This window comes from Pongo pygmaeus, chromosome 6 (genome assembly GCF_028885625.2).
Source record: "Pongo pygmaeus isolate AG05252 chromosome 6, NHGRI_mPonPyg2-v2.0_pri, whole genome shotgun sequence".
Lineage (NCBI taxonomy): Eukaryota > Metazoa > Chordata > Mammalia > Primates > Hominidae > Pongo > Pongo pygmaeus.
In genome coordinates, this window is record NC_072379.2 from 72,166,990 (window position 1) to 72,179,893 (window position 12,904).

The 12,904-nt window shown below is 33.1% G+C and overlaps 1 protein-coding gene across 14 annotated transcripts in view; it reads left to right on the forward strand.

The window, feature by feature from the left end:
* The window catches only part of DGKB (diacylglycerol kinase beta), a 738,724-nt gene that overhangs the window by 280,403 nt on the left and 445,417 nt on the right, over positions 1-12,904 (forward strand). For all 14 annotated transcript variants that reach the window (XM_054495969.1, XM_054495971.1, XM_054495977.1 and 11 more), the window contains 2 exons: positions 1,571-1,644; positions 7,464-7,538. In XM_054495969.1, the coding sequence (XP_054351944.1) occupies positions 1,571-1,644; positions 7,464-7,538 (149 nt within the window). The remainder of the gene's footprint in view (positions 1-1,570; positions 1,645-7,463; positions 7,539-12,904) is intronic.

Here is a 12,904-nt window from a genome sequence, read left to right on the forward strand (position 1 = left end):
TAATGGGAGGAAGGGGTACCCATAGCAATCCGCAGCCACCATGGCTTAAAGATAATAGGCACTTTATGTACATTAATTGATTGCACACATTTGGTTCAGGGGAGACCTGGGAAGTTAGCGCATAAGTTTTTCCTGCTCATCCTTCTCCCAGCTGAATTGGAGACAAATTAGGAAGAAAGAAACTTTGTCCTCTTTGCAATGGAAAATAAAATGGAAACAGACACAGTAAATTATAATGAGAGCCAGTTGGATATGAATAGAAAAATTACGAGTATCTCAGTCAGTCTTTCCATTTCGGTAATGTGAAGATTTTAACATTTCCCCATTGCCTATTCTCATTAGAAAAATGCCATTTTACTAAAGAAGTGGAGGAAAATATGTTAGTAGAATATTTTAACTTATATTGTTAAACAGACAGGAAGGAAGGGCATGATATGGTAAAATGAGTGTTTTTAATTGTCTCATTAAATATTTAAGAATACTTTCTAGGGGAGAAATAACACTGCAGTAAAGATAATTTGAATCTACTTTCAAAAAAGCAGATTGATCCAAAACTGTTCAACTTAGTATTTAGAGGACACAATTAGCTGAATACTTTTGTTATTAAATTTTTTTCATCAAACTGTATTTGGATGGGAGTTACATAAGGTTACATTGAATAGGAATACTTTTATTTTTAAAAGTCTGTTATTTAACATTGGAATCAGGTAAGAGACAACACTTGTCCTTTCCCACACTATGTAAAACAACTCTACCCACAGAAATACATGCTGTCACCTTACCTGCTTTATTTCCCATCGTGGCATGTTTCATTACTAAATATGTATTTGTTTATTGTATATTTCTCCACTATAATATAAGCTCCATTAGGACAGAAACTTTGTCTTTCTTGTTCAACTGAGAGCTGAGTTGTGATGAAAGCAGTAGCACATGACGTATAGTCGAGTCAATTCGTGTTACCTGAAAGAGAGATCAATAGTTAATGGACTCTATTTAGCAAATAGACTTGATTAACTAGCAACCTATTCAGCAAGGAGGAAAAGAAAGCACTGAACAAATTGTGTAGATAAAGACTCTTTGGCCAAAAGGGACCTCAAAGGATCTTATTGAGTTTCTTTCCAGTTCACAGGTGGTTGGGAAGATGGATTCCACACATGCCTCAAAACTCTCAATTAGGACTCCTGCATAAAAGGAGGCCTCTCTATAAGTTGATCTCTTTCTTTGCTTCTCATCCCTTTTTCCTCAAATTCTGCTTTATTCTGGCTCGTTCACTTACTGTCTGAAAATCATAACTTTTGTTTTTATCTTACAGGAATTACAAAGGTTATTCCCTCTTCCTGACTGCCTTCCCCTTGGCCCTCTATCTAGATAGGCATGCCTTTCTTTGTGGAGGAGGTTTTCCTGTTGAACACACCACACACACACACACACACACACACACACACACACATTGTGGAAAGTAATATTATTGAAATTGCATATTGGTATTTTATAATTTAGAAATAACAAGGAGTCTTCTTCATATATAATGGGCCTAATAATTTTTCCATGTATATAACTTTTCTTATAGATCACTCCTGTGCCTGGTACTCACCCACTTTTAGTTTTTGTGAACCCCAAAAGTGGTGGAAAACAAGGAGAACGGTATGTTTTTTGATTAATTTTAGTGTCTATGTCATGTATATGTAAAAAAATAGACAAAACTATGATGTAAAAATGCTTAAAAACAATTATTCCTCTCTGCTAATTTTAATGCAAAATAAATGATGCTAGCATTTAATATGTTTATATGATCTTGTTTTTAGGATTGAAATTTTAATACAATGGCCTTTTGTAACTATTTTTACTATTATAGCTCAGGTGTTTGAATTCTCTCTACCCCACCTATCACCCCTATCCCCTAACAAAGAGTCTGGCTTCATAAATACTGTTGAATGAAAATTGGTTCGCTAAATGGTTAACAAGATGAATCCACATAAATCATAACTCAGTACTGAGGAACAGAATTTATACCCAACATCTAGGCAAAATATATTATAATGATTTTCTGCATGTGCATTTTGGAGAACATGATGCCATATTTCCTGGAGAAGTACAATATATTTAATCTGAATAAGAATGAGCTGCATTATCAGGTATTTCAGCATTCTGGCTGATAACATTTTATTTTGTAATGAATGAATGATTAAATCATATTATTTAATACAAATATGAAAATCACTACATTGAAGAGTAAATCTTATGTCTTACTAAAGATGACCATCATAAACAAAAATGCAGTTATACCTGCCTTAATGCTTTTTAGATACCTCTCCTAATCTCAACCAAAAATAAGCAAGCAGATGAAAGCACTCATAACAAATATGACAACAGTATAACAAATTTCCTTTGTGGCTCACCAAATAGCAAAGTTGAAATGTTTCCATGAATCAAGTAATTTTTTTCTACCATTTAAATTTCCAGCTTTCTTTCCATGAAATGGAGAATGCTTTTCATTATTGAATCAACAAAACATTTTTGCTTTAAAGAGTATAAGATTATTATCCTAGCACTTTGGGAGGCTGAGGTGGGCGGACCATGAGGTCAGGAATTTGAGACCAGCCTGGCCAACATATTGAAACCCCGTCTCTACTAAAAATATGAAAAAATTAGCCAGGCATGGTCTTGGGCGCCTGTAATCCCAGCTACTTGGGAGGCTGAGGCAAGGAGAATCGCTTGAACCTGGGAGGTTGCAGTGAGCCAAGATCGTGCCGCTGCACTCCAGCCCAGGCGACCGTGTGAGACTCTGTCTCAAAAAAATAAATAAATAAATAAAATAAAATAAGAGTATAAGATTTTTTTTCTTTTCATCAATACATAGTTATGTATTACTCCTCTAAACATGATAGAAATTATTTTAAATAATGTTTTAATAATTAAAAATATTCCCAATGATTTATTAAAGGGAATAGTTTTACTCATAAAATAATAATTAAATAATAATGCTGAAATTACTTTCTTCTTTACTATTTGCAGTCAGTTAGCTGTACATATTATTGATAGCTTAACAAAAAAAGAAAACTTTCCACAAAGAATTAGATGAGACTTAAATCCACATTGGAAATTACAGAATATTGAAGTTTGAAGAGAAAAAAAATAGTATTTTCAAAGGAAAATAATTTTTTCTCCAATTAAGATAATATGAATCATGTAGAATGACCCTTAGTTGAATATTTGCCTTCCCTTTCTACCAGTACATATAAATAATTTTCCCTAAATTAAAAATATACATATATATATAGTTACACTAAAATCTTAAGGAAATTAAACTTACTGGGGGCTTCAACTTCAAGCTCTTCTATATACACATCTACTTGTGTTTTGTTCTTTATTCATTGACTGGGACCACGCAAAGTCAAATGAAATGTAAATATGTTTTAAAGGTGATCTGTTTTGAATGCAAACATAATTTTTCTGCCTGCATAAGAGGCACCTTTCACAAGGTGATCCCGTTCAGTGCTTTCCTTTCCAAATGTTTTGGCTTTTTTGACTTTGATATGTTAGATAAGTTGCAAAAGGTCACAGAATCATAAATCCACATAAAGTTTTCCATATCAATCAATAAGTCTGAAAATGTTCACATATGTGTTCAGGCAGCAACACCTAGTTGAATCCAAACTCTACTAGTGACTGGGAATAAGAGGCATAATACACAGTCATGCAGAGAGGCAGGGACATAAATAGATCTATGGCAATACCATGTATTACAGGTTGAGGTAGAAATGTTTAAAATAAAAGTGCTATCAAAGTTCAGAGAAGGAGATAACTATCTCTGAAGACCAAGAAGTCTTTAGAGAAGAAGTGGCTTCTTTATAGGTTCTTATATGATAGATGTTTGCCTAATGAAAGAAGGAGAAAGGCAGACTTGTGAAAAGGCAGGGTGTCAACCAAGAGGGATTTACCGTGATGACAATGTAAGGAGAAAGAGGGGAAAGATGAGGGAGAAACTGTGGCTGAATTGTGAAGATGTCTTAATTTTATATTGTGAATAACGACACTGGCATAAATTTTGCATCATGCATAAGGCATGACTGTACTTAGACAACAGTATAGAGGAGGGCTGGCCTGCCAAGAATTTTATAAAGCTGGTGAAAGAACTTGAAGACCTTAAGTAAGGCAGTGGGATAGAACAGCCAGGTTTGATAGGCATTTTTTTTAGGTTTGTTGCCAAGGACAACGTCAGATAGGGTATTTCCTAGGTTTTCTTTTAGGAAGGCACAGAGTTGTCCACTAGTAGGTTCAGGTGCCAGGGAAAAGAGGGTATTGAGAACAACTCTAGGTGATATGAGCAGATATTACATACTGAATTTGGAGAGTTTTATCAGTAAATATCATAAGAATTTATTTATAAAATAATCATATTTTCACATGTATATAAAACCAATTTAGTAACCTAAATATATTCCTTAACTTTAAAAAAATCTTTTTAATTTCAACTTTTACTTTAGATACAGGAGGTACATGTGCAGGTTTGTTACACGAGTATATTATGCTCAGGTAGCAAGCGTAGTACCCAACAGGTAGTTTTTTTCATATCTTCCTCCACTTCTTCCTTCCCCACTCTGGTAGTCCCCCATGTCTATTGTTCCCATGTTTATGTGTGTATGTTCTCAATGTTTAGCTGCTGCTTAACATTGCATCAGTACATGCAATATTTGGTTTTCTGTTTCTGTGTTAATTCTCTTAGGGAAATGGCCTCCATCTCCATCCATATTGCTGCAAAGGACATGATTTCATTCTTTTGTAATGGCTGTGTAGTATTCCATGCTATGTATGTACCGCATTTTCTTTATCCAGCCCACCGTTGATGGATACCTAGGTTGATTCCATGTCTTTGCTCTTGTGAATAGAGTAGGGATGCAAATAAAAGTGCATGTATCTTTTTGGTATATGGTATGTTTTCCTTTGAGTTTACACCCAATAATGGGATTGCTGGGTTGAATGGTAGATCTGTTTGAAGTTCTTAAAAAAATATTCAAACCATTTTCTACAATGGCTGAACTAATTTACATTCACAACAACAGCATACAGGCATTTCCTTTTCTTTGCAGCCTTGCCGGCATCCACTGGTTTTTGACTTTTTAATAATAGCCATTCTGATTGGTGTGAGATGGTGTTTTATTGTGGTTTTAACTTGCATTTCCATGATGATTAGTGAAACAAACATATGTTTGTTTCCTGCTTGTATGACTTTAAAGAAGTGTCTGTTCATGTATTTTGCCCATTTTTAATAGGGTTATTTGTTGTTGTTATTTTCCTATTGATTTAAGTTCTTATAGATTCTGGATATTACACCTTTGTTGGATGAATAGTTTGCAAATATTTTCTCCCATTCTGCAGATTGTCACTTTACTCTGTTGATGGTTTCTTTTGCTGTGCAGAAGCTCTGTAGCTTAATTGTCAATTTCTGTTTTTGTTGCAATTTGAGGACTTAATAAAAAATGTGTTGCCAAAGCCATTGTCGAGTGGGGTATTTCCTAGGTTTTCTTTTAGAAATATAGTTTGGGATCTTACATTTAAATTTTTAATCCATGTTGAGTTAATTTTTGTATGTGGTGAAAGATAAGAGTCCAGTTTCATTTTTCTGCATATGGCTAGCCAGCTATTCCAGTAACATGTTTTGAATAGGAAGTCCTTTCCCTATTGTTTCGTATTTGTTGGCCTTGTTGAAGATCAGATGAAGGTTTGCAGCTTTATTTCTGAGTTTTCTACTCTGTTCCATTGGCCCAAGTGTCTGGTTTTGTACCAGTACCATGCTGTTTCTGTTATTGTAGCCTTATAGTGTGATCCTTCCATCTTTATTCTTTTTAGCTTAGGCTTGCTTTGGCTATCCAGGCTCTTTTTTGGTTAAACATGAATTTTAGAAGAGTTTTCTTCTAACTCTTTGAAGAACGACATTGGTAGTTTCATAGAAATAGTGTTAAATCTGTAAATTGCTTTGGGCAGAATAGCAATTTTAATGATAGTGATTCTTCCATGAGCATGGAATTTTTTTTCATTTGTTTGTGTCATTTCTGATTTCTTTCAGCAGTGCTTTGTAGTTCTCCTTGTAGAGCACTTTCACCTCCTTCCTTAGTTGTATTCCTAGGTATTTCATTTTTTGTGTGTGACTCTTGTAAATGGTATTGTATTCTTGACTTGACTCTGGCTGGATGTTATTGAAATGCTATTGATTTTTATACATTTATTTTGTGTCCTGAAACCTTGCTAAAATTCTTCAGTTCTAGCAGCCTTTTGGTGGAATTTTGAGAGTTTTCTGAGTATAGAATCATTATCAATGAAGAGAGAGAGCTTGACTTATTTTCTTATTTGGATACCTTTTATTTCTTTCTCTTATCTAATTGCTCTGACTAGAACTTCCGGAACTATGTTGAATAGGAGTGGTGAGAGTGGGCATGTTTTGTTCCAGTTTTGAAGGGGAATTCTTCCAGCTTTTGCTCATTCAGTATGCTGTTTGCTGTGGGTTTGTCATAGATGACTTTTATTATTTTGAGGTATGTTCCTTTGATGTCTAGTCTGTTGAAGATTTATTTTTCATGACAGAATTTTGTATTTTATTAAATGCTTTTTCTGCATCTGTTGAGATAATTATATGGATTTGGCTTTTAATTCTATTTATGTGGTGAATCACATTTATTGATTTGTGTATGTTGAACCAACTTTTTATCCCAGGAATAATGCCTAACTGATTGTGGTAAATTCACTTTTTGATGTACTATTTATCTTTTTACTTTTAGTATTTGTCTAAGAATTCAAACCACGTGAGATATGTGCATGCATAGAAACATTTCTATTGCATTTATTTATAAAGATTGTTTTCTTTCAGAAAAAAAGAATTATTTGATATATGCTGCTAAGACAGTTTAGCAATTTTGTGAGATGACTGGTCAAGATTTTGTTTATATGAAATGATTAGGCCAGATGAGGCTACATTCTTTGCTTACATGTACACATATACAATGTACAATCCCATATCGTATAGGGGATAGATAATTTTCAGATCTATTAGAGATCTATAGAGGACAAATTATTCACAAGGATTTATTGAGAGAAGATATTTAAGCAATTTTATACGAAATATTAAAAATATATATATTTATTTGAAATCTAGTTAGCTAAATAATGTTCGAAAGAGGGTTAGAGAATATTCTAAATGTATGTGCATATTAAGGATCCAAGCAATATTTCTAACTTATGCACTATATTGCCTTAATAGTGGCTACTAAGCCTTTTAAAAAACCATTAATTGCTATTGAGCTGTTAGACTTCTGATATTGATTCAGAATTTATTTAATTGATAGAAATTTTTTATTAAATTATATAATTAATTGCAACTATATATATTTTATAACACTGAGAGACATTACTTATTTTAAAAGTATTGAATATTATTAAATTTTTTTCCCACATTTTCACCTTTATAGAATTTACAGAAAATTCCAGTATCTACTAAATCCTCGTCAGGTTTACAGTCTTTCTGGAAATGGACCAATGCCAGGGTAAGTCCAAGGATAGTATTATTACCATTAACTCAATTAATGTTAATTAATTAAATAAGCTGCCTGACATATCTAGAAATAATGTTATTTGAACACAGCAGCATATTAGTACATAAAAATGAAATATCAACTACATAAGAGAAACCAGTGCAAATACTGGTTTTCCAAAATAGTCCATTTCTAGCAGATTTTTCTTCTTTCTAAATATTGTGAAGTAATGCTCCTTATTGTACTAATAATGATAATAATCACACACACACACACACACACACACACACACACAAAACAAACTAGCTGAATGCCAGTTTGAACAGTGCCAAACCATGTATTTGAAGAACGATTCTCTTTTATTGTACTTCTTATATTTAAAATATCTGCTAAAAGTAAAGAGAAAGCTAGTTAGCCCATTTATGCCTAGTGTTCCATTATTGGAACACTAAGCATGTAGGAGTTATTTATATTCTACAGCTCAAGGTCATCGCCAAGATCTTATTTTTAAATTCAAGTTAAATTTTAAAAATTGCAACCTCCAGCATAAATGGGTTAATGAAAAAAAATACGATTTCATTTACTACTTACCAAATCTAATCAATATCACTCTCTTATACTTCATTGTTAACAGGTAAGATCTAGTAAAATAAAATATATTTTTTAACATAAACTGTGTACTTTTGAAGTCACTAATATGCACCTAAACGAATCACCATTAACTTGGCTTAGTTAAATAATTAATGTCATTTTATTTCATTGACCTCTTTCTTTCTATCAACATGAGGGTAAACATTAGACCACATGAAGTGGACAGAAGCTCTATAAGCTTTATGCATGCTTCATTTTTTTTTTTTTTAAAAAGCAGTTGATTTAAAATAAGTCTTACATCTCATTCTCAGGAACCAGAAACCAAATATTTAAATTGTACTCTTAAAAACGCAGAATAAAATTGTACCATAGTGTCTTATACAAAAAATACATTCATAAAGTATAATTAATTAGCATAGTCTTTCAGCATTATATTCAGCTCTTTATTCTATTGCCTTGCTGCCTGCTGTCTGGGATCAGTTTCCCAATGCTGGGCAGTGATCTGCAGAACCTCCTTGTGTGGATGACAGGCTCACCACAGGAATTTAGTTCAGAACAATGTCTTCGTCAAGCTCCACACTCCAGAATCTGGAGGATCGTGATCAGACTGTTGGCTAAGTGAGCTAGCTACATGCAGGAAGTCCCCAAGTAGATAAAGCCAAGCAAAAGTAAAGTATTGTAAACGCAGAAGCTCAGTCAGGATGGCTCTTTTTCTTGTCCTTTAATATTCTCTGGACTTCAAAAAAGAAGCTCTTCTGTAGAATTAGGATATTGTGCATTCAAAACTGTTGCCATTCTAAGACCCCTGTAAGTTGAATCAAAGCAAGTTAATCCAGGATTTTCCTGTATTTCATAGTTAAACAAGAGGTCAATTGGCTCTGCTAATTACAAGCCTTACAGTTTAACCTCTGTGTGGCTTCATTATCTTATCTGTAAAATGAGGATTTCTGCCTGCCTTATAGGATAGTTGTGAAGTTAAATGGGATAATGCCTATGAAGCAAATAACAATGTACCTACTGCGTAGCATGTCCTCAATGAATGTGGTTTATTACCTGTATTATTTGTACAAATATGAATTAATAATTAATAAAAGCATGACTGTTTTGTAGCACTATGTAAATATATTGGAATAAATTTGATTTTAGTCCTGTTCTCTCATTGCACTTTTTTCCTACTACACTTGAAATATGTACCACATGTATCCTTCTACTCTTTCAGTTCTAGGCATCCTGTTATCCTCTGCTCTATCTTAACATGTTTAAAAAATGAAGGTAATATATATAACTGTAAAAAGTCTACACTACAATGAATATTATTTAGAAAAAATTTAAAGGTCCCACTTTGAGCACTACTACTCCTCAGAAATTATTATTGTTGTTGTTTGGTGTAGCTTCCCAATCTAATACACACATATAAATGAGCATATTCCCCTCTATCTATAATGTATTCATACACACACACACACACACACACACATAGGTGTATATATAGATATGAAATATATATACGAAATATAGGTAGTTTTTTACGTAACAGAATATAGATTTTATATTATCTTGCAACTTGCTTTCTGTACTCTAAAGCAGGTGATACACATTGTTCCATTTCAGTAGACATTGATCAGTTTCATTTTTCTAACTGCTGCATGATATTCCATAATCATATGAGCCATCCCATTACTGATGAATATTTATATTGCCTGTGTTTTACAATTATTACCAAATATGCTACATCAATATCTATCAATTTATCTGCATATTCTTGAAAGTATGTTCAAATATTTTTATGGAATCAGTGGCTATGGGTAGAATTGCCTGGCTGAAAATATTCAATGTCAAAAGTTTGTTTTAAAAAATGAATTTAAATATAATTGTGTTGAACTTTTAGCTTCATCTTGATCAACATGAGAATGTCCTGTTTGCCTCTGATACTGATGCCCACACTGCATCCCTAGTGTCAGACTCAGACTTCTGTTAGAGAGCTAGTCTTTGTTTATCCTAAAGGCAAATGCCACAGGTAGTTGCTCAGAATGAGGACTCTGGCCAGGCTATGATGTTGCCCTTTCTCTGAACCCAATGACTGATCTGCTCACTTGTGAATCCTCCCAGCCCTGTTTCTAGCTGTATTGCCCCTCATCATGCTAAGAGTGTCCTATTGCAGTGATTCTCTTTTAATGTATGGCGTTAGAAGTTGCTCTGTTTCATAAGGTCTCCCTATTACTCTGATACCCTTGGTGATTTATACATTTTAGTTTTATCACCATTTCTAGTTTATTACTTTTCCAATGCTAACAATAGATTTTTGAATGCATATTCTTGAAAGTATAGTATGCATTTTTTCTGCTACTTTAAACCTGCGGTTATTTATTCTTCCAAATTCTTTTTTAAAAATATTTTCCTCTTTACCACAACAGATTGATGTATTCTTTTGGTATACAACTCTTCTTTTATCCCAACTTTATTTTTTTTCGAAAACTATGTTTATAAGGGGAAATAACTTTCTTGAACTAAAACTATTCCTAATCTAAATTATCTGGCAAATACTAAAACTCACTGGGCATTTCATTTTTTATCTTTAATTGTTTTTAAAACAGATATGGGTGTGTATTATGTGTTTCCATTCTATCTCTTTATATAAATCATCTCTCCCTGATCCTGATTATTCTGTTTCAAGGTGTCTGAAACACTAGTCTGTTTCAAATAAGTTGTTTCCTTCCTAATGGACCATGTTGTGATATAATTGAATAAATTATTTGGAGGTATAGGTTAGTTAGAAGAGATGAAATATAAAATATAAATTACTCTTGGGTTTTACATAACAATATGTTTTCCTTCACTATATTAAAATAAGTATGTATAGCTCTAGCTGTACACCAACTTCACATGTTAATGTGACTTATGAAAAGTTCATATCAAGTTTTTTGTATACTTGTGACATTACTTTTCCCCTTCTGAATCTAATCTTCATGAAAATACAGATGGTTTATTCTCACATTATTTCTAAAATTTTAAGTGAGAAATAGGAAGCACTTAATGAATTGAAATAAAAACAAGATAACTTTAACATATGTAAATTATTTTTCAGATTGATCAGGATAATTAAGAATAATTAATTGTTTCTGAGAAAGCTGCTAGAAATCTTTGCTTTCATCTACCTGAACTAAATGCAAAAGACACATAATTTTTAAAATATAATGCAACAGTCAACCTACAGATTTACATATTTCAAATATCATGCATATTTCGTAGTGAAACTTTGGAATATATTCTTCTATTGAAATAAATGTATAATTTAGAAAATGCATAACAGATTTCACAGATTTCATTACCTTCTTAATTTAAAATATCATTTTATATAACCAAATTTCTACCATATTTTATTTAAGGAAAATCTCTCTTGAATCAGAGCTTATGACCTTTTACATATGTCTCTTGTTATGAAATTATGACACAGAAATGAACAGAATCCTCAAAAGGCTAAGGAAATGTTCATCAAAATTTAATTGAGCTCTGTCGCAAATTTCAAGAATAAAAAATTTTCTTTACTAATATAAAAGTGAAGCACTCAACTCTCTCCTTCTCATGATTAATCATAAAATAAAATGCAGATGATTCGGCAAGCTCTCCCCCAATTAAATGTGTAAGCATAATTCTGATTCTGCCTTGGTCACTGGAGTGATGGAGTTTGAAAATTGATTCAGGCTTCTAAATTAAAGATCTACGGATTAATAAAAGTAACAAAAATATGTTACCACAATGAATAAGGCCATATAATTGCTTGCCTTTCACAGAAATTTCCCCCTTTGAGTCATTGTAGGCCTTTAGTCACCTTTTACATGCATCCACAAATGCACTATGATTTTAAAGATGTTGAAAAGTCTAACTTTTATTATCTATCTCACCAACAAAGGCCAAATAGCAATTAGAGATCTGTGTGTCACTGTTTAAAGATTATTGCCTATCAAAATTGCTGAAACACTCTAAAGAAACAAACACGTTCTGAATTGGCCATTTGAAATGACCGGTTCATATTTGTGTATGTGCTTTAAGTTGTGTTTTATTCTGTTCTGGCTGCTATAACAAAATCCCTTAGACTGGCTAATCACAAACAACATAAATTTATTTCTCACAGTTCTAGAAGCCGAGAAGTCCAAGGTCCAGGGACCAGGAGATTTGGTATCTGCTGATGGCTCACTTTTTGTTTCCAAGGTGGTGTCTTCTTGCTGCATCCTCTGGAGGGAATGAATGCTGAGTCTCCACATGGCAGAAGAGCTGGCTAGTTTCCTCAAGCCCCTTTATGAATTCACTAATCCCATTCATAAGCGTAGAGTCCTCATGACCTAATCACATCCTCAGTACCCCACCTCTTAATACTGTCGCATTGGGCACTAAGTATAAGCATTAATTTTGGAGACACATGAAAGTTCAAACCAAAGCATTCTGGATTGGGTCCCCCAAAATTCATGTTCTTCTTACATACAGATACATTGCATTCATTCCATCCCAATAGCCCTCAAAGTCTTAATTTGTTTTAATACCAACTCAAAAATCTAAAATCCAGAGTCTCATCTGAATATCTTCTAAATCAGATATGGATGAGACTCAAGGTATGATCCATCCTGAGCTAAATTGCTCTTCTGCTGTACCCCTGTGATATCAAACCATTTCTGTTGTTTATAAATTACCCTTTATAGACTTTTAGACTTTACAGTCTAAAGTAGTTTGTTATAGCTGCCAGAATGGACTAAGACAGAATTGGTACTAAGGAGTGAGGTGCTAATGTAACA